The 23,566-nt window shown below is 35.8% G+C and overlaps 1 protein-coding gene across 4 annotated transcripts in view; it reads left to right on the forward strand.

Moving 5' to 3' along the window:
* Window positions 1-1,808: 1,808 nt before the first annotated feature.
* LOC145691065 (uncharacterized) overlaps window positions 1,809-23,566 on the forward strand; it is a 71,385-nt gene continuing 49,627 nt past the window's right edge. The window contains exons 1-3 of one of the 4 annotated variants that reach the window (XM_081766722.1): window positions 1,809-1,988; window positions 2,726-2,802; window positions 15,601-16,381. In XM_081766722.1, the coding sequence (XP_081622848.1) occupies window positions 15,645-16,381 (737 nt within the window). In that variant the 5' untranslated portion in view covers window positions 1,809-1,988; window positions 2,726-2,802; window positions 15,601-15,644. The remainder of the gene's footprint in view (window positions 1,989-2,725; window positions 2,803-15,600; window positions 16,382-23,566) is intronic. The other 3 variants (XM_081766718.1, XM_081766719.1, XM_081766721.1) reach the window with 3 other exon arrangements.

Consider the following 23,566-nt stretch of genomic DNA (forward strand, 5'->3'; position numbering starts at 1 on the left):
AAAAGAAAAAAGCTAAAACTCGAATGAGGGACGGTTATTTTTACGACTATAAATAAGCCTCTGGTATAGGAACGTGGCACACGGATCAGAGTCGTGGACATACAGAATAGCTGAAATATCGAAGCTGGAAGCATTTGATATGTGGTATTGGTGCCGAATGCTGCGCATATCATGGACCGAAACTAAAAGGAATGAAGTACTAAAGAAACCTATTGATTGACAACAGATCACAAAGATAATAAAAAAAAAAAAGAAAGAGCATGCTTGGCCACTTTATTCGACACTCCGATTGGATCACCGTGTTGATAGACGGGAAGAAAGAAGGAAAACCAGGAAGAGGAATACCAAAGATAGAATATCTAGATGCAGTTACGAAGAAGAGACCTTATCAAAGTATAGGACAAATCTCCCAAAGGAGAAAAAAAGTTTTAAAATTTCTATGTTGCCCACCTGCCTATGCTTGAGGACAGAAAGGAGATAACTAATCTTGAGTTGCCGAATTGTTGTTGGCCTAGCTGTTGATTATCATTTTTATGTTTTAATAATAATAATTCTTATAATAGTAAGACGTCTTAGACTAATAGTCACGCTAATATGTGAACCTCAAAACACTTAAGAGTTGTGGGTTGCATAAATTCGCTTTAAACTGCTCGCTGAGCAAAACAATCCTTCATTTCTTTTAATAATTATTGTGTAACAGTTTCGCCAACTATCCACTTTGGCTTCATCAGAAACTGTGAATGAAGCCAAAATGGATGGTTGGCGAAACTGTTACTTTTTAATAATTGTTACAATAAATGTAGCATTGTTTTGCTCAGCGAGGAGTTTTAAATCAAGTTTACGTATACTGAAAGCAAAGCTTGAACAATGGAATACATTAGGGTTGCATAAACAACTGGACGAAATATTCTCACATTCTAAATTCCTTGTAAAAGACATCTGACAGTATCTCTAATTCACAATAATTTACACTCAGGCGAATAGATGTCGCCAGCTTCTTTGCCTCATACATGGCGCCAAGTCAAGTTGTTAACAATATTGAATTTGCAGATGAGTAAACTCGCGTAGTGTGGTCGCTAACGCTGTTGCTTTTGTATGACTAGACCCGGGATCCATTCCTGATGAGGGTACTCGGTTGAGTTTTTTTCAGGTCAGCCATCCTGAACCATTCGAGTTAGGTTATTCCTAGGTTTTCCTCATTCACAAGAGGAAAATCCCAGGGTGGTACTAACGTATAGATCCCAGACCGTTTCAATCCTTCCCCACTTCACCAGATAGTGTGCTCGTCGAGAATGTTTTCTCTCTTATGGGGCGTTTACACTTGGTCGATCTAGTCGCACGACTAAATCGATTTGGTCGCACGACTAAATCGACTCGCTGCATTTGCCACTAAATCGAAGCAACTAGGCCGAATCAGATCGATGGATGTGTTCAATTATTTCAACCACAGAAAATAGAACGTCTTTCAATTCAGTTGCCAGTCGATTAGTCGCTTTCGATCAACAAGCGATTAAGTTGGTTTCCCGTTTACACGGTCGATTAAGTTGAAAGTGACGTCAATTCAACTGAATCGAACGCAAATCGACTAAGTGTAAACGCCCCATTACTTGACGGACTTAAGGCCATAGATGCCGATAATATCCAGAAATATTTATACATAAATAAATAAATGCATTTGCAGACAAGTCGAAGCCTTGGGAAAAACATGCAATAATAATAATATACTTACAATAACATTCATTTCTGATGAGTTATGATTGCTTTCAGTAATATTTTGATGCAGTGTTGGCAACAGTGATCACATATAATATGTCTTGGAGGGAAAACGAAAGTAGCACTTGACAACCTTTGTTTGTTGGTTATTTGGTTGGCTTGTTGGTTGGTCTGTTATACGCACCGACGTTGTCCGACGGATTGTGAACTACAGCTTAGAAAGGAAGTTTTGGAACACTCATGAATTTCCACTAGGTTATTGCGTTTATGTGAGGGTAATTTATAATAAATTGAATAGCAAAGATCACATGGAAAATTCAACCTTGCCTAAGAGTTAAAGTTCAGATTTTTATATTTTTCTTTTGTGACTCCTGTAAAACATGCATATTGATGAACTGTTGATATAAATAATCCTGTCAAGCATAGATCTAATGTTTTAGGAATACTGTCAAATATACTTTCATGACGAAATTTCCTGAATAACGTTCATGTTAACTGCTATTATTTGTGCATTTTTAGAAGATACATTTGCGTGCTATTGCATTTTATGGGGGCATACTTATATTCAAAAAATATGTTCTCTTTGCATGTAATATGCTCATACTTCCTAAGAAAGTGTTCTTTAAGGGAGGAGTTGCATTAATCGGTGAAGGTTTAGTATAAATACATCGTATGTACGTATAGCATAAAAACTACAGTGCATAAGACAATAATTAACTTTAAAAAAAATACGGGTCATGTTTGGCAAGGTTCTAGAACACAGGGCCCCCTTCCCTTTTAATTATAACAAACACAGAAAACAGCGTGCCCAGCTCCTTCTGGAACTGCTCCTGTCTTACGTATACTATATCCGTATTGCCAAATGAGCGTCAGCGAGTGAAGGCGGGTTAGAGCCCTGCAGGGCGCGTTGTTTTCTGTTTTTCCTTCTTGGAAACTGTAACTATAATTGCGTGAACCGGCTTAGCTAGGTTGGCTCCTTTCTGTACTAAAGTTTAATATTTAATTCACATAGTATTGCCAAGCGAGCGAAAGGGAGTGAAGGCGGGGCAAGTCTTCGGAGCAGGAGGGTCCGAAAAACAAAATTTACAGGTGAAATGGTTAATGCAAGTTTTTAGACCTAACAACGTAACCAAATCTATCCTAACCTAACCCAAATTAACCTAATATTAGTAGGAAATAAACGAAATTGTATCATTTCTTGGAAAATTATGCTGGACCCTTACACTAACAATGTAACAAACCAATCTAACCTAACCTAATGTGAACAGCAATTACCGAAATTGCAACAGTTTTTTAGAAACAATTTGTTCGACCTCTTCTGCTAAACATTAGCCAAAATTGCAAACAAACTTGTGCTAGGTTGCCTGTAAAAATCACACATGCTAACAGAGCAGGATGTGCCGAGTCCTAGAGAGAGGGTTCACTCGTGGGGAGCAGGCTCGTCAGCGAAGGTGGGTATACGCAGAAATGACTATAATAGAAATACATATATATGGCTTAAAACATGCATTGCGTGTGACTCATCTATGATCGCTTTATACTTGAACTGCATTCACATAACAACTTACTTCTTCATAGCCAGCTTACGGAGCACATTTTGCATTCCTTATTTCTATTTTATACATGTGAGATGTTGCTTCAAATTCTAACGTTTTATCCTTTCCCATGCCAAATTTGTATTTAATTTTCTTTAATATTTGAACACGACATCCATCAGTTCCAACATACCGTAACACTGTTCTCGGACACTAGCAGCATTGCCAGTACGTTACTTAGACTGCAAACTGCAAAGTTGGACACCTTTTTCTAACCTTCCAGATAATTCGATCTTTCAGGATCACGACTTAAAACACTGTTTATTGTCACTTACATGTTTAACAATACGTTCTTATATAGTTACAACTCCAGACTTTGTATTAGATATTCTCGCGTTTTAGGTAAGGTCCACATATACAGTGTGTCTGAAAAAGAATATAAACTTTTTAAAAAAAAATATTCTCGGGCCTCCAAATATGATATTCAACTCCTTTGACATGTTCTATACTGCAAGTAAAAATGTACAAAACTGTGGTCTCTTGGACGCAAAATAAATAAATAAATAAATACCAAAAGCAATATAATCGATTTTTTTTTTTTTTTTTTTTTTTTATACCTACATTACAAAGCAGGGTTGGCTGGTTTAAACCAAAAAAAGAAAAATGTTCGTAAAAGTGTAAGTGTTCGTAAAATCTTGATGAACACACATTTGTGGGTTACCACGTTTCACTCCCGTATATTATTCGTATTATATTCAGATTTAAGTTCCCCATTCATTACTAAAAGATTATACTTCAAAAGGAGCTTCTGTTTTATTTTATTTTATGAATGTTTCTTTTGTAATTTTTTATAGTTTATTATTGATATGCAATTGCAATCAAAGAAAAATTCTAAATATTGTTTCGTTTTAACACTTTACTATTGATAAAATACATCGAAATACCGTATTTTTTTTTTGGGGGGGGGGGTCATACAAAACCCACGAGAGGCATTTATTGAAGTCAGAAGTATCTTTCGTATCTATTTATGTATAAATGGGTCAGAGCCAAAGTGAACTCAAATAATTCGTATCCTTATTCGCTTTTCTTACTAATATGCAAGTTAAGTCGCTGTATTTCTTTAACTTGGACTAATAAAAATCTTAGTGAACTAACTTGGACTAAATTAGTTCTTCTGTAATCTGCAGTATTTTGAAATTGTTCATATGTAATGTCCTTCTGAAATGCCTCTTGACAATTATATAAACAAGTACGTAAAGATCAGTATAACGTATTTTTTTATCAGAAGTCCTTCGTGAGAGTCGGCAGACGTATTGGTTTTGTGGCCACTTAGTCCTGGTTTCGAGGTCATATGGAGGGCATTTTCTCTCGGATGTAAGCCGAGAAGCGGTTTGGATTCCGCTTTAAGATTATGTGATCCTTCCAGCATAACCCGATTTTTGCATAGTAAGACCAAGGCAAAACAAACTTATTTCTGGCCATGTGTAATATAAATACATAGAGCAAATTATTTAAACCATAAAAAGCTGGTTTAAAGCAAAAAAAACCTGGTTTAAACCAAAAAAAAACGGTTTCATTGGTTTTTTCAATAAAAACCATGGTTTTTACCAACCCTGTTACAAAGATTCAATATAGGCTCCCTTCGTGATACGGCAAGTATCCAGTCAATAGTCATTTCCTCTCATACTCGACTAAACATGTCTCTTGTAACAACAGCATGGCTCTCGCTGTTTCGTCAGTTCTCGAGGCAATGGTGGGACAAATACCCAGTTTTTGGCAAAGCCCCATAGAAGGAAGTTGTATGATGTGATGTCTGGAGACCTCGGAGTTTGGGAATAGGACATCTCAACACTCCATTCCCGGCGGGAACTCATGTGGTTGGGATTCCACGTTAATCAGTAGGTCCACGTCTTATATAGCCTCGCTGCTGAAAGGAACGCTAAACTAAAATGAATCAATCAATTTCAACACTCCATCATCAGGACCATTGGGAGATGTTCATTCAGATACCTTCTGACATCATTATGGAAGTCGGGTGGAGCTCCATCCTGTTGGAAAATGGTAACTTGAGAGACCTCTTCAAGTTCTAGTATCAACCACATCTGGAGCATATCAGGGTATAAGTACCCGTTACACTTCTTTTTGCAAAGAAAATGCTTCGTTCTGCACATGGCGGCAAAGACGTTCAACTTTAGAGAATCTGACATGCTTAATGATTTGCGGAGGGTGTTCTGAACGCCAGATTCGAACATTATGCCTGTTGAGTTTGTCGTTGCTATGGAAGGTTAAGACTACTGTCCCGAAAATCATTTTCCAAAAACCCCAACATGTCTACACTCAAGACAGTGCGAAGTTTTTGTCATCTTGAGTGAGTGCGTGCACAAGTGGCAGCTTGTAAGCCTTGAATTTCAAACGGTTACATAGAGCATCCCAGACTGTTGAGCGGGGTAATAGTAACTCATGTCCCGCATTCCGAATTGACTTTGTGTGGCTTCGCTGGAAAGATTGTCAAGTGATTCCTCAGAATGCGGAGAACTACCGTTCGCCTTTGCATAGTCAACCTGTTTTTATGAGTTGTGTATGCCAAAGCTTAATGGAGTTTTTGTCAGGTGCATCGATCCCAAATTGTCGTCGAAAGTTGCATAGAACTGTGATCACAGACATTTTTGCGTATTCCACAATACAGAATGCCTTCTGTTCTGAGTGGGTTCCATCTTGAAAAAAATGTGGTCTTGGGAACGATGGGAATTTCAATCAAAACTTGGAATATCTAATAGCAATCCTTGTTAATTACACCACATACTGGGCACTTAGAAAAATGAAGAAAAGATACAATCATTTTCGGACATCCTCTATTTGTTTTATATATATATATATATATATATATATATATATATATATGTTCCTCTTTCAAAATCATAATTAATGCTTCTTCCGTAAGTTACAGTGCCACCATAAATTGAGTTAGCACCATATATTTGCTCGAAGGATTTGTTTCTTTCCTCGTCGCGAAGAATTGAGTTTGGGAGTGAGGGATATTTGCATTTTCATTGATTTTTCAAATCGTTGATTAGATACGTTTAGGGTAACTTTGAAGTAAACTTTACAACATACGCTTTAGCTACGCATTAGAATTATTTGCATCTTGCGTCCAATTCTATTCATTTTTTTTTTTTTTTTTTTTTTTTTTATAACACACCGTACTTTGTAATTTTTACGCACAAGTAAAAGAATTTACAGTGCCAACCTATGTTAAGTGACCATAGATTTGTAAAATTTGCAGAAGACAAATCTTATGTCACTTTAAATGAGGAACTTATTAACAACCAAAATATATCCATGGGGATCTTACCTCTGACCTAAGTTAACAAACGTAATCCAGAGTGTATACTATTAACCACCTAATAATAGCCCGTAAAAAATCTTGATGACCTTGTGTCAATGCAGTGTGTGAAGTCATGATCCCTACTGATAAAGCTATTCGACACGCATGACATCCAGAACACATTGTGTTTTCAATAACCTGGGTTACATTCATCCCACGGTTGCTGCCACGCCTGCTCCCAATGGACACGCTGCTACCAGGGTCTACCAGCTTTTTCCTACTCTTACGCGGGTTAGATACAACTCGTGCTTTTTAGTGGCCACCTAGCACAGGTTTGTTAGTGACTTGACTTATAGCTTAGCTATGTTTTCCTAAAGTGAATATGCATCTGTACCTAGAAATGGAACACCTGTCACAAGAAATGATTCATAAAATAGTAGAAGTGCATTTCTTGATGAAAAAATGAATTCATGTATGGTCACCTCAAATAGGACAGCACTTAATGTTATACAGAGATTGTGCAAAAATATCTCTACAAGCAAAGGGAAGAAAAGTTTCCTAATTATTGTAGGTAAATACAGGGTGGGTATGTAGAATCTAGAACCACTTTCCCTTTCATTTAAAATACAGGTATTTTTTTTTTTTATTTCGTTCACCTTGATGTGTGCTGGTAGTTGTTAAAATACAATAAAAACTAGCACAGAAAATATTAAATTTAAATCTACAGCTAGTCAATCTAAACTTTAAAAAGTAAACGTGCACCACCTAGTACGTCTTTGCTATCTTCAGCATGTTGAAATTTCCGAGTAAATACAGTATTTTGCGGGGAACAGCACACTTTAGGCATTAGAACCATGTTATGGCAAGAAAAAATCTTTTCCAGAGGGTTCTCTGCGAGCTTGTACTTCAGTCACGTGTAGATATTGAATCTGAATGCCACGATACGTATTTATTTAATATACAAGTTGAGCCAAAGTCTCAAAGTGGCTATAACATGTTTTATTATTATTATTTATTTATCATTAATTTCCATTGACATTTTGCCGACTTAAAACCAAGAATGGGAGATTGTTTACACTTATGTGTAGTGAAATATAATTTCAATTATATGTCCGCCATTATGGTTCTCAACACTTCTGGTAGAAGTACCCTTATTTTTTCATGAATACTGTCCTTGCTGTATTTTTAGTGTTTGTTGACATGCACACTGTTCTTCGATAGCCCTAAAGAAAAAAAAAAAATCAAGCGGAATGATGTCAGAGAACGGGAAGGCCAATTTATATCAATGTTTCTCGAGATAATTAGATAGCCGAAAATGATTACAAGCCCGAATGAGGCCCTTGCTGTGTGTGTTGTGTCCCCATCTTGTTGAAACCACATCTCAGGTATATTCTCCACTGCAGGATGCACAATAGTCTAAAATGATGTTTCGATATCAATCATCATTCACCGTTATTGCATTGACTTCATCATCATGGCGAATTATTGTTTCTGATGTCATGCCACTTCATACAGTGCACTTCACAGGGTGCAGTTCGCGCACATGCATGGCGTGTGGGTTTTTTCACTACCCTAAAACCGACGATTTTGTCTGTTAAGGGGGTAGATTACTAAATATTTTTTAAAAGCTAACAATTTTTCTTTTGCCAGTTTTCGTAAGTGAAAAGAGATAATGAAATATAACTTACCTCAATAATAGATAATGTTATTCTACACCCGAAAATGCGAATCGGAAGAATTTTAAGTGTTGCCACCCATAGAAATTACAGTGTGACCAGAATTTGAATTACCCAAAAATCTAGGTTATGGCAGCGACTAGAAAAATAAACTCAACGGCAATTGATGACTTATCATGCTGTCTATGTTCCTTGTTAACTACTTTTTAAATAATATTTATATTTTAATTCTACTGTTTATTAAAAAGTATTTATTTTGTACTCTTTATTACAAAATAAATACAAATATTATTTAAAAGTAGTTAACAAGGAACACAGACGAATGATAAGTCATCAGTTGCCGTTGAGTTCATTTTTCTAGCCGCTGCCATAACCTAGATTTTTCGGTAACTCAAATTTTGCTCACACTGTAATTTATCTGGATGGCAACACTGAAGATTCTTCCGATTCCTATTTTCGGGTGTAGAATAACATTATCTTTTATTGAGGTAAGTTACATTTCATTATTACTGTTCATTTACGAAAAACTGGCAAAAGAAAAATTGTCAGCTTTCGAAAAATATTTAGTAGTCTGTCCCCTTAACAAAGCCATGAATCATATGGTACATTAAGTCCGTATCTGTGAAGCCAATAATGGGGGTATTTACCTGAGATTATATTTTCCACACATAAGTGTAAACAATCTCCCATCCTTGGTCCTTAAGTCTGTGAAATATCAATGGAAATTATTTTTAAATAAAAAAGTTACTTACAGTTATAACCCTTCCGTGACTTTTGACCTACCCTGTATATACTCTTTCGAGGGGAAGATCTAGTTCCTTTAGAGGTTGTTTTCAGTCATTTTATGTGTATTGACACCTCCGACGTGCAAACGAGCCATAACAGCACATATATGTAATAATACACATATCTTATGGAGACCGCAATGGCTATGCGGTAGAGCTCTGGCCTTTGGTGCTAGTTCCATCCAACCTCGCATCAAGTGTGCTTTGGGATAGACCAGCGTTTCCCAACCTTTTTCAACTTGCGGCACACTACGGGTGTTACTTGGATTCTCGCGGCACACTTATAGATATTATTATTTGTAAATATAAAACACAAATATAGTATTTTTCTGTAATTATTGATCTTCTTCTTACAGAGAAGAAAGCTCGATCACTGTTTTTTTCCCTGTGGTAAATCATTATGCTTATTTTTCGTTCTAATTTAAAAAAGAAAACAATTGCAATGAAATATTGGACTCAGGTTTTTAAAAATACGCTTTCTTTTTAAAAACTATATCCAACCTTTTACTAAGAAGGAAGATCACTAAATAACGAACGAACAAACGAATCTCTTTTAGATTTAAAACACAAATGTAGGTAATTTGTCGAAAGGATTGAATGATATTTTAAATTTTCAAGTTAGAAATAGTCTGCAATAATAAAGAAGCAATAATGGTCATAACAATGATAACCATTTTTTTTCGACATTAGAAATGTACAGAACAGTAACCTGGTATGAAACTTAAAAGTAGAGGCTCATAGTAATGTGAAATACAAATATACATTTTCCCCTACGTTTTGCATTTTGATTGCTATAGAATTAATAATTTTGTTTCGATTCCTCGCGGTACACCAACAGCCCATTCACGGCACACTAGTGTGCCGCGGCACACCGGTTGAGATACGCTGGGATAGACAAATAGCGTGTGGGCTTCTTCTACTTTCTTCACATCAATTATTCTTCGATTATCATCATCGTTTCCTTCCTAGCCTTGGAGCGTAAGTACAAAACATTAACCTTAAAATAGAATGGAAATCAAAACCGAAAGTTATGAGAATATCGCACCCTTGCGGGTCAGAGTAGAACAAACAGAACATGAAGAGGTCGATAATTTTTTAAAAAAAAGAAAGAAAGAAAAGAAATGAAATCTGTAAAGTTTACGTCCTACAATTATATCAGCTAAACTAGAGGAGACGGTGATGATGAGAAATGAAGGAAAGGGTGTAATGAATAAGGTGGGAGGAAACGGGAGAACCCCCACAAAACCCACGTACATAGTGTTTGTCTACTACAAAGTTCACTTGGCGCGAGCTGGGATCGAACCCCATGCGCCAGAGGTGAACGCTCTGCCACTGAGCCACCACAGCCCTCCCGATAATTTCAAGTATCTGAGAAGTATTTTGACGAGAGGCGCTTACTGCATCAAAGAGATCAGGTCAAGAACTGCCATAGCCAAAGAAACACTCAAAAAGAAAATATCACTCTTAACTAGCAGCCTTAATATTGGACTAAGGATGAAGTTATATCTGGAGTATTGGACTGTTTGATTTAGAGACTTAAACATTACGAAAGTTTGAGAAGGAATATTTAGAGAGCTTCGAAACATGGTGTTAGAGGAAGATGGAGAAGATAGAGTGGACAGAGAGAGTAACAAACGAAGATGTTTTAAAAGGGATAGAAGAGAAGAGGACGCGTTTAGCCAGCTGCCTTCGTAGGAATGCCAATTGGATTCGACACATCTTGCAAAGTAATTGTCTTCTTCACACCGCCATAGAAGGAAAGATGGAAGGAAAGTGAGGAGTAGTAAGAAGAAAAACAAATCTGATCGATGATTTGAAAAATAGAAGAAAATATTGAGGGTTAAAAGACGAAGGTGAAGATCGAGAAACGTGGAAGAAACATTTGCAGGTTGAAACCTTAAATACATAAAAAAAAAAAAAAAAAAAAAAAAAAAACATATTAGCCTTAGAAAATGCAAAAAAGGCACAATATTTAATAATAGTGATAAAAGCTAGGCATAAAATTGACTTCTGATGACTTGTATTGACGATTGTAATTTGTCCTACGGGATTTGCTTTGCAACATAGCGCCACGTGTGAGAGTGTCATCGATCAGTAGCGAATGAATACATGTGTGCAGTATAGAGGCAAGTGCTTCCTTAGTCAATGTGTTGCTGCCGGTGTTTTTTGAACTTTTGTGTCTCTTTTTAACATCGAGGACCTACAATTTAAAGTGGAATTGAGATTACAGTAATGCGTTCAAACTTGAATGCTGTCATATCGGGAATCCAAACCAGGAATCCTTGCACCAAAGGCGCGCGCAGCGTACTAGCAAAAATAGCGGGAATGAATATTAGGCGTTAGGTTATTCTAGTATGTTTAATTATATTAGAAAGGATTGCATAATAAAAAGAAGAGATTAACTATTTTACTTGTATTGTATTACTGTAGTTAGAGGTATGCATCTGTGCATAAGTAAATATATTAGACGTTATTGTTTCTCTGTGAATCAGTATATCTAACTCCTAATTTTCAATATTGGCCCTGAGATTTTCAATTTGCACACTTGGCGCATGCGCAGAGATTAAGAAGGTTAAAGTTAAATAAGGCTCCCTCCTGTTGGTCTACTGCCTAGCCGGTGTACCTTTGGAGTGTGTGGTCCCAGGTTTGATTCCGGTGAGAGAGAACAAAAATTTAATTTCATAACTGTTCACTTTCATTAGTTGTCTGTCTCGTTTAGCCTAACCCTTCATTCTTTCATTTATTTTATTTATTCCTTATACAATCTTCGATTTTTCAGGTAAAATTTAGACTTTCAGACAAGCAGATACTGCTTCATTGTTGTTTGTTGTGTGCGTGGGTTTTCTCGGGGTTCTCCCGTTTCCTCCCACTTTCTTCATTCCGCCATTTCATTCATCTCTCATCATCACCGTCTCCTTTAGCCTTACCGGCTTAACCGTGGGACGTAAAACTCAAAAATTTCATTTCATTTTCATTGTTGTTTATTGTAGGATCATGATTTATACTTCGTTTATTTATATGAGCTCCTTCGTGGCTAAGCGGTTAGCGTACGCGCCTTTGGCGTGGGAGTCCCGGGTTCGATTCCCGGCGGGAGCTCATGTGGTTCGGATTCCACGTTAATCAGTAGGTCCACGTCTCATATAGCCTCGCTGCTGAACGGGACGTTAAACTCAATCAATCAATCAATTCGTTTATTTATTTATTTATTTTCACAATAGAGCAACCTTTCCAACGATACGACTCGCGTGTCCGTATCATACACCTGAAGCGGGAAAATCCTCGAAAACCAGGAGGTTTTTTTTGGGGGGGGGAATAACTTTTTTCAAATATTTTGCGCCCCTCTGGCTCGGTCCTGGGTTGACGTAGGGATCTCAAAATCACTGGAAAAATATGTAGTTAAGTACACAGTACGTTTGCAGAATTTCAATATGACATCTTGAAAACTAACGGCGGGATTTTTTTTTTTTTGAAAATCTCAAGGTGACCAACCTTATATATATATATATATATATATATATATATATATATATATATATATATATATATATATATATATATATATATATATATATATATACGAGGTGATGTTAAAGTTTCCTAAAACTAGACTATTTGTCCCTAAATCATGATTCATACCTCATTCTCTTCCGAATAAAGTATCAAACGGTATTATTCGCATGCCCGTGTCATACACCAGAAACGGGAAATTAGGGAAATCTGGAAAAATTTTCCGATAAAATGTCCTTTTGAAACTGGAGCTCCCGGTCCGGAGTTGACGTAGAGATCTAAAATAATAATAGTAGTAGTAGTAGTAGCAATAATAATAATAAATAGAGGTGTACACAATACGTATGCAAAATTTCAGTATATCTTAAAACCTAACGGCGGGAAAAAATTTTGAAAATTACATCAAGAAAAAATGTGATGTCACGTCCCCCACCCTCGTTTTGCTCGGTCATGAGGTGATCGGCTAGTTCTAAAACACGTCTGTGGTATTCTTTGGTTCATGTTTGACTTGACCAATAAAAGAAAGAAAAAAAAAACACCGGTGTTATAACACTTTAATAAGCGGTTATAAACAACACTGCTCTATGGTACGGAAACGTACAATGGATCGTTTTAACGGCTAAAGACATAATAGTGGGACGTTAAATTGAAAAAAAAATCATTTCATTTTTAAAAGCTAGGCTAAGCTAATATAATCAACTGTGAACTTGGCAGAGTTAAATTTAACTAATAATACATTAAAGTTTTAATGTTTTACCCACTTAATGTTATTGCATAGTAGTTTCACTTACGTTTGCTGTTATGAGCTTCCTCAGAGCAAAATTCCTTAAATCAAATCTTGAATCATCATCTTTGGTACATTTTGTTTTAATCTTCTGTATTGGCACGGTAGGTCAATGGTAGAGAGCTTGCCTCTGGTACGTGGGATACCTGGTTCGATCCCCGCTAAAGTAAGTTGGTGGACAACATCATGTCCGTGGGTTTTCTCGGAGCACTCAGTTTCCTTCCACTTTTTCATTCCACCAATTATTCCATCATCATTCCGTTACTTTAATCATCGTCTCCCCTAGCCTAAAGGACATACTTCTGGAACGTTAAACTCAAAGATTTCATTTCATTTTACACTCTTCTATATTCAGGCAAGTAGAGCTAGAAATTACCGTACTCCCTTTTAGTGCTGAATTGGAGTAGAATAAGTGTATTTACTTTGATTCCTTCGTTTCATTGTGGTATAAGAGAGTTATTCCTTACAGTGCTTTTCTCAACAAAATTTCATTCTGTAAAAATCCAAGACTGAAAAGGAATGGAACTGACTCTTCTAGTTTTACGTCCCACGTTTTTGCCGGCTAAGGTAAAGGAGACGGTGATAATGAGAAATGTATGAAATGGTGGAATGAACAAAATGGGAGAACCCGAAAAAATCCATGCACACGGTGTTTGTTCCACTACAATGCTCACTTGGCGCGAACTGGGATCGAACCAGGGACGCCATGCACCAGAGCTGAACGCTCTACCACTGAGCCAGTGCGTCCCCTAAGACTCAAAAGGAGTATTCATACTTACCTATATATGTATATAGAGTAAAACAAGAGTGTAACGAAGCAAAAAGTTTAAAATTTGATCTGAGGAAAGATAGCAGCAAACGCAAATCAAATAGGGCTATTATATATTTTTAAATGCTAGATTTATATGTTTGTCCCCAATCTTTTCGACAATGACATCTCGAAAACTACAAGTGCTAGAAACGTGCCGTTTTTATTGGTCGATTCCAAATTTTGTGTAGATTGTCCAGTTCTAGTTGAATATTAAAAAAAAAAAAAAAAACATGGCCATTATTTCTTTGTTACGTGTTTTAGGAATACACTGAAAGAGTGGATTTTTAAAAATGCATATCCTATGAGTTATACATTCCAACACAACATACTTGTATAGAGGGGTTGTATATCCCTCAGGCGTATTCCATAGCCAAATGATAATGAAAAACGAAGAATAACCATTTCACCAGGCTAAGATATATCTTTATTGTTTGGAGTGTTTTACCTAATGAACACCATATATCACTGACATAATTAATTGTGTATGTAATTTATATGCTTGTTGCATACTGCATGCAAGAAGAAAGAAAACATTGATCATATAATACATGATTTAGAAACTCCAACCGGAAGTAGGCTGCATCTGGTGAGAGATGTTGAGAAGTTAATCGGAAAATCTCCGCTTTATGATACCCCTTGTAGATTTTTATCAAGATGTCTTTCACTTGTGTCTGTAAAGAAACATGTACAGATGTTGTGAGAAAACACAAGGAGATTCATGCTCATATGTAAATGATGCGCTGTGTAGAGAGCGTAGGTTCAGCTAGTATGGTTTGATCATCGACAGAAGTGAAAATTTGTAGTTGATTTGATGAAGGATTGGGAAATACAACTGTGAGCGCTGGAAGTCCGGAGGCGTAATTCCACTATTGGAATTTTACATTACTTGGCTAATCCATTTATAAAACTTTTGGGGAAGAGAATGGGCAAGTAGTAAACTTGTGGTAACGAAACTAATAAATCTTATTATGACTCGTACACACTATGTAAAATATTGCATGATTTCTATTATTTTTAATTATGATTCGAAGATCGGGAAAATAAATGTTGATGCTGTGTATTGTCTTCAAAGAGAATATCATTAAAACCAAGGAATTGCGGAAGACTTAAGCTAAACCTTTTTTTCGAGTTGTTATCACTTCCGTTCTGATTAACAAGAGCAGTGCATGAATTCCTTTCTCTCAAGTGTTTTTAACATTCTGCAGCCTCTCTAATAACGCTGGACGAAAGTTCTACTCAATGGCTTTTAGCTAGAAACCTTTGTGTTTTTGTTTGATAAATTTGGATCGAAAGGAAAGCATAGTGGGAATTTCCATTAAATAAAATTATTTATTGATTAACAGGTAGTGTTTTCAATTTCAAACTTCATGTAAATTAGAAACCATTTGCTTTTCTATCTCACTAATGCTTTCCTCTCATTTTAACATTTTTATTACTAACAGATGTTTTGGTGTTTGCCTTCAGGTGATCCAAATTTTGAGTCAAGGACAACGTAATAGTGCTTCATAATGAATCAAGAAGAGGCAATCAGTGAAATGGAGGTTATTACAGTGTCAAATTTACCGGGGACAGATTCCGAAACTGGCAGTGATGGTCATGATGATGAACAAGATGATGATGATGATGCCAAAATTAATGCCATTTGTGATTATTTCTCAACTCCATATGTTGTGGAAAATATTGCAGTAGTTTCCGTCAAAAACATTATCTCCAGTTCTGAAGTTGAGCAGTCTCCTGTAATCGACAACAGATTTGAAGAAGCCGCGGTTGAAGATATTGAGGTTGTAAACAATACCTCCGATTCTGAAGTCGAATCATCTGCTTTAGCCGACAGTAGAGCTGAGGAAGGCAACGTGGTAGAAGATATTGAAGTGGTAAATAATACCTCCGAGTCTGAGGATGAACAATCTGCTTTAACTGAGGAAAGGACGGGAGTAACAGAAAAACATATGGGTAATGACCGTAAGGTATCTTCTCCTGTAACTACTATTAAAGTCCAAGTTGACGTAATAACTGATAATTCCGATTTGGAAATGGAGTGTGATGATAGCTCCGATGCAGAGGCGAAAGGTTCCGGCTTCAGAGGGTTTAGCGAAGAGCATAGAGATGATGAAACGCTTGGATCAGAACGTGGAAGTTTCCTTTCGTGGTTCGGTGAAATGATATCTGAACAAGAAGATGAGATTGTTCCGGACCGTCAAGAAAAAAGTGTTCAAACCAAGAAACCTATGATTACACGAGAAAGGTTTGTATTTCTTCTATTAAATTATTTTTTCTGTTTTTCATGTGAAAAAAATCTTGCTATTGGCTATCGAAACAATTAAAATAATTTTGCTTTATATAAAAAGAAAAAAACGAAACAATAACTTAAAAACATTTGATGTTACCAGGAAAAGTATATACGTTGAACCATCACTTCTATAGTTCAATGGTTATTCAGAAAAGGGATTAGCAAATACAGCAAAACTCGTCTTTAACGGAATTGAACGGGACTTGCAAAAGTTTCTGTTAAAAATAGGTTTCCGTTTAACGAAGGTAGACCTATGCAAAAAAAAAAAAAAAAAAAAATGAATAAAATAAGTGCTGTACGTACGTTACTCAATTTACAGTATTTATTTTTACTATGCATTAATACACGCAGATCTTACAATGAACAGGAAAAAGTACTGTGTACACGTTAACTTAATTTTACCAATAATCAAGGAGAGTTTTCTGTACACATCGCTGCTTGTCTGTCCAAATGTTCACAGACACTTTACCCTGAAAAACCTACACAGCATATCAGTGTCATTTCGACGTAAGGCAAATGCTGCACTTCATTTAAACTTTTGACAGAATTTTAACAAGTCTTTAGCCTACACTCTCCTTCCAACTCAATGACTTATTTCTCTTCTTCCTCTACCTCCTCTTCTTCTTTTAGACTTTCCGTATAATTTTCAATTAAGAGCATGTATATCTGTCGTGTCTGCTTTGGTTTGCACATCACTGTTTGTTTTGGTAAAACATATCTAACCTCATAGGATATCTAAGAACTTTCTAAATGCTGCACTCCGAAATTTTAAATTTTCCGTTGAGAGACTTATTTCGGTTTCCGTTGTCCGCGTAATACTTTCCATTTAATGAAGGGAATTTAACACGATTTTCGTCAGTAAATTCATGGGACCATGAAATATTTTCGTTTACCATGACTAAAAGCTTTCTAACTGCTGCACCCGAAACTTGAAATTTTCTGTTAAGAGGCTTATTTTGATTTCCGTTGTCCGCGTAATACAGTTTCCATTTAATGAAGGGAATTTAACACGATTTTCACCAGTAAATTCATGGGACCGTGAAATATTTCCGTTTAACACGACTAAAAGCTTTCTAAATGCTGCATCCGAAACTTGAAATTTTCTGTTAAGAGGCTTATTTTGATTTCCGTTGTCCGCGTAATACAGTTTCTATTTAATGAAGAGAATTTAACACGATTTTCGCCAGTAAGATAAGATAAGATAAGATAAGCTTTATTGTCATTAAACAACATTTGTTGCAATAGACATTGTCAAATATAACATATATATATATATATATATATATATATATATATATATATATATATATATATATATATATATATTTACAAGTTTTATCACACTACCAGGCAAGTTTTATCTATGTATCATTGTTCTTGCTTTCAACTCTTGATAACAGATTTTTTCAAATTCAGAGATACTATATACAGAATTGCTTATTGAAATTCATGGGACCATGAAATATTTTGATTTAACAGAAGCTTCCGTTTAATAAAAGATCCGTTGAAGACAGGTTTTACTGTATATGAAATATAACTAGCTCTTTTTATTGAACTTGGTACTGATTAGATAGAAGCCATTCCGAGATGTATACTCATGTCCAAAATGATTGTCGCATATCTATAACTGTCTTGTAAATATATAATTTAATAATGATTTTGCAGGGTACTTTTAATACCGATACTATGTGTATAATCGGGAGATGTATATTTGTGGTAAATTTCATAGAAAAATATTATAAATACGAAAATTAGAATGAATAAAAAAAAAATGTTGCTAAATGGACAAGAAAGTTTTATTTATTTTATTGTTCTTATTTACTTCTCTTTTGACATGAAATTTTCCACATACATGTCTTTACCGATTATATCCTTACTAATATTATAAGAAATACCGGGCGAATGCGTTATCAAATTATATTCCTACAACAACATATTCCTACACATGCGGCAATAATATTGTACATGAGTGTACGTACTAATTGACGAGTGATGCGAGTATTAGCTCAATGTGTTGCATTTTAGGTGGTTGAAAGGAATGAAAAGGTTAAGGAAAAGTACTTCCTACAACTAAATTTCGAAGTGTTAAATATGTTCGCTGGGCTAACTTCGAAATACCATTCTGTCAATGGTATTGTTCTGTCAACCCATGTTGGATAAATCGACTTTAAATGTGACTTTTCGTATGAGGTTTGTTCCTATTATTTATAAAATTGGGAAAGTTTCTAGAACACAGGTCTTCCTTTATGAAACTAATAAAATATATTTTATTTACCTTATTTTGGTTCCTTTTCGTTCCTTATTCTTTTTGTTTTGTTTTCTTCCAGTTTCTGGACCTTTTTTATCGTTGAAATATTACCGAAACTAAGAAAACTGAACTTTAATCTTTGAATAATCCATTACACATATGTAGGTCTATTGTTTTATGCATAAAGTAATAATAATGGTTTAATTAACTATAATTTTAAATAAATGAAACTTTTTTGTTATTTCTTTGACTTTACGTGCATAAATTTTATTTTAATTCGCTTTTTATTTTATTCGAAATTCCATTCAGTTTCATTTTCGTCTTCCGAGTCGATGTTGAATTGTTCATTGGCGGTAGACGCGGTACCTGTTGTATTGTGTGAATCTTTCGAAGTATTTATATATTGCAATATACGAGGCGTATCCGAAAAGTAAATACCGTTTTGGAAAGAAATATAGCAAACATATTTTAAAAAGAAAATGTATTGCCACAAGAAAGAGCATATCTTACACTACTTTTCCACATAGTTTCGACCGTTGTTGAGGCACTTGTAGCGGTGGATCAACTTATCTAGTCCTTCCTCATAGAACGATGCCGCCAGTGATGAGAACCATTGCTGCACAGCGAGTTTCTTTTCGTCGGGAATCCGTCTGAAAGCGTTGTCATAGTGCAACGTCTGTTCTAACGGATTTTTCTTTATCGATTTTCCTCACCAAGTCATCGTTGACAACAGAAGGCCGACCACTCCGGGGCTCATCGTGGACATTAGTTCGACCCTCATTAAACATCCTTACCAACTTTCTCGCCATTCCTTCAGTCATTGCGTTTTCACCATAGACATCTTTAATTTGACCATGAATTTCTGCCGGTTTCACATTCTTTGCGTTTAAAAATCGAATTACCGAACGAGTCTCACAGTCGGCGGGATCGTCAATTGTCCTAGACATTTTAAACTTGCACTGTAAACAGACAACACTACGCAGAGCAACCAAAATGGCGTCAGTTGAGAGCAGACGAACAAGGACGACTAGCCGCATCGCGGAACGCCGATCGTAGCGCAGCAGCGGCGGGAATGCGAAACGGTACTTACTTTCCGGATACACTTCGTATTGCTTTATACCTCATGTGTTCGTGTACAGTTTATAGTTTCTTTTAGTGTTCTATTTATTGATCCATGTGTGTTTGGGTTTTATGGGTTTACAAAATGTTTTCTTGTGGTATAGAGTGTGGTGTTCTTTGAATTTTCGTTATTTGCAATGGGTACATTGTTTTGCATTGTCTGATGTTATTGATCCTGATTTCTTTTGTTTTGTAGGGAAAGTTGGGTGAATTACGACAAAATAAATTATTCGAAATTATTAATGAACCAAATTCCACTTGCATTGAAGGATATCTTCTAATAACATATATTCTAAAATAATATACGTTTGGAGGATGTGGTGGCTCTGCCCCCACTGTTATTTTATAATGTAGGAAGAAATCATTTTATACAAGTGGTATTTTGGTTAGTTAATCGTTTGAAATAGTTTACTTTGTCGTAACTCACCTAACTTGGCCCCTGGGTATGGACCTGGAGGGGACCTGTGTTATGGAATCTTTCCATAAAATTGAGTCATCTAAGTTGATGGTAATATTATTGTGCAGTGGAAAGTTTATCCCATTAAAAATTTATTTGCAAATATATTTAGAACTGTCTTCTTTAAATATTTATTTATTTTATTGAATACTGACTGAATAATGACAACTAATTTCACGTTAACCTTGACGTGTTAGCAAAGTCAGTGACGTTTTTAGTAATGAGTACTTAAGTCTTTACTTTTATTTAACACTGGTAAGTAAGGTTCTGTGTTTAATGACGAAATATATTTACTGAGTTAGTGAGAAACTTTACGAAATTATTCAAGTCTTATATATATATAAAGATGAAAGTGACTATTTGTGTGATTTAATAAGTCTTGAACCACTCGACCAAATTTGCCACATAGATGATGTTCGGGTCTAGGATGGTTTTTATTTTACTTTGACGGTGCAACTTAGGGGAAGGAGAAGGGGATATATATAAATGATCGATATTACTGTCGAATCCTTAGTTTTCAGGGTCGCTGAGACGAATAGTGACAATTCCAATGTCGTTTCAATTGAGATTCAGCTCTTTATATTTAAAATGAAACAAAACTTATTCTCCTTGTGCGAAGAATAGTCATTCTGCTAGTTATTTCTAAATTTAACAATGTACAATGCCTTCGAAAAGTGAAAAAAAAAAAAGAAAAAGAAAGAAACTCCGAACTGACGTAACTACTTTCTAATACTCGATACGTTTTCCTTTATACAAATTCATCTAACTATCGTATTATTATCATCGACAACTCTCAGCTTCACTGGTGTACCGATTCCCGCAAAATCACCACATTTTAGAAGAAACCCGATCTGGTTAGTACTTGTTGCGTAGCTGTTGGGGTAAACCAAGCGACATTGACTGTTGAGCGTTCACCGATCTCCGTGAGGTCCATTGCAAGCTGCGTGCAAGAAATCGGTAGCAGACTTGGATCAAGTAACATCACGAATAGCGACAACACACGGCAATGTTACCTAGTAGGCCTAAACTCTAAACTCACCGGAGCTCCTGACCAGGAAATCATTATTACTTATTTTACCTTAATTTAAGCTTCAGGAGTCCTCTCCGCGACCATAAGTTAACTTCATTATAAGTTAAGATACGAAAAAATGGAAAGAGAAGTAATTTGTTGGAAAATACGTAGTTTTATATCGAAATGGTGAAATTTTTCCAACTGAAGCAGTTGTTCGCGTTCTACACTTATAAGGCGCCTTATGTTATTTATTTATTTATTTATTTATGACTTCTTCTACGTGGCGAAGTTAAGGCTCTGCAGCCTTCTCCGAGCACTTAACCACGTGCATACATTCTTTTTTTTTTTTTTTTTTTTTTTAAACACCATTATATAGAAAATATTAACAACTACGAAAGAAAAGTAAAAGAATATACTACTTAAGTTAAAAAATAGTTAAACACTTCAAAAACAAAAATTGAAAATAATATACAATATAGGAAACAAAATAACATGGAGAAACCTAAATTGCATACTGCATATAGCAGTACCAGAACTATGAATATATAAGCTGTACAAATTAACTGTTCCAGAGGCGTGTAGTACTTACTGTGAAGGATTTTGAGTATGAATCAGAATTGTGACTGGGTATGGAGAGCAAGAAATTATCTTGTGATCTTGTGCTTCTAGTATGAAAGTCTGATAAATATAAAAATCTACGGCCTAGATACGATGGTTCTGACGTAGTAAGTATTCTGTACAATAGGGTAAGATTATGTAAATTTCTTCTTGCAACTAACATCAGCCATGACAGTTTTTTATAAAAGGATGTGAGATGTTCCCTGTAAGTTATATTGAAAATAAATCTAATGCAGGCATTTTGCACTCTTTGCAAGCGCTTTGATTGATTTTCTGTTAGAATAGATTGAGTCGCAATAGTCAAGATGTGGAAACACCAGTACCTTGACAAGTTTGATCTTCAGAGATATTGGTAAGAAATTTCTTAGTCGATTTAACTTATGCAACTCACCAAATGCTCATTTACAAACTCCATTTATTTGATCTGACCAGGAGAGATTTTGATTTAGTATGACTCCCAAATTTTTGACAATTGTGGAGAATGGAATAACAGTATTGGACAATTTTATATTTGGGAGCTGATAGATATTAATAGAAGAGAGAATTCTTGGGTAGCCAATTAAGATGCACTGCGATTTTGTTGCATTTAATTTTAACCCGTGAGCCGTAGACCAGTCGTTGATATTGTTTAACTCAGTATTTATGTTAACACTCGCCGAACGGAGATCGGGTTATTTTTGACCCACAAATGTTTTATTTTTAACTTTTTTCCTATTTCTTCTTGCTTTTTCCGGTCATCGGCCTAGGTGTGCTTCTCTTAATATACATACCATGCAGTAGCATTTCTATTACCCTACCATTCATTTGTCAACCACAAATAAATAGTTCTTTGTCTGAGTCTTGAATGATCCGGTCTTCGCTGCATACGTGAAGGATATTTTGTCTTGTTCGCCTCACACTGTCCGATTTGTTGCTATTTTTCTCACTCTGCTTGTCATTTCTACTCTTTACTCATTCCCTTAGCATGCTCCAACATAACAGTAATGTTGCCAGATGGCAAAAAATTCCCACAAAAAGGGAAATTCATATCAGTGGCGGGAATGCGGGATATTTTCTTCCAAATATGTAGGATACGAGATAATTTTCTTGAAAGTATGTACCTACGGAAACGAAACGCATGGTACAACTTTTGCACCTATAAAATGTATCTGGGCGGTTTGTGTGCATTATTTATTTGCCGGAAACATTGAATCATACTGGAAAATTTCATGCCTATGGACGGGAAATTTCTCTTCATGAACTGGTAACACTGCGTGTCAGAGTAAATATTAATCATTTTAATCCAGTTTTCCCTTGTGCAGGCAAAGAATGTAAATAAACTGTGCGCGTCTGTTCTCTGTGCGGTACTAATGTTCGAGCAAAGGTTTCAGAAAACTTCAGATGAGATATTTCGTGAACTGATCAGACAGCAAGAAGAAAGTCCTATCGTAGTCTGGGTTCTGGCTGCCCCCCCCCCCCCCCCCCACACACACACACACAATTTTTACCTTGTAGATCCGCCACTAAAGACCAATATGCTCATCATTAATATCAAGCTTTAAATTAGTTAGAAATCTAGTAATAATACAATTGTTTTCCTTTAAAAACAATTAAAATATTAATGGGCCAAAAATGACCCTATCTTCCTCGGAAGCATTGTTTCTAGTATCTTCACTGCGCGAGTGTTAAATGAAAAAGCATTGTTTC

Source organism: Thermobia domestica, chromosome 7, assembly GCF_964235325.1.
Source record: "Thermobia domestica chromosome 7, izTheDome1.hap1.1, whole genome shotgun sequence".
NCBI classification, from domain to species: Eukaryota; Metazoa; Arthropoda; class Insecta; order Zygentoma; family Lepismatidae; genus Thermobia; species Thermobia domestica.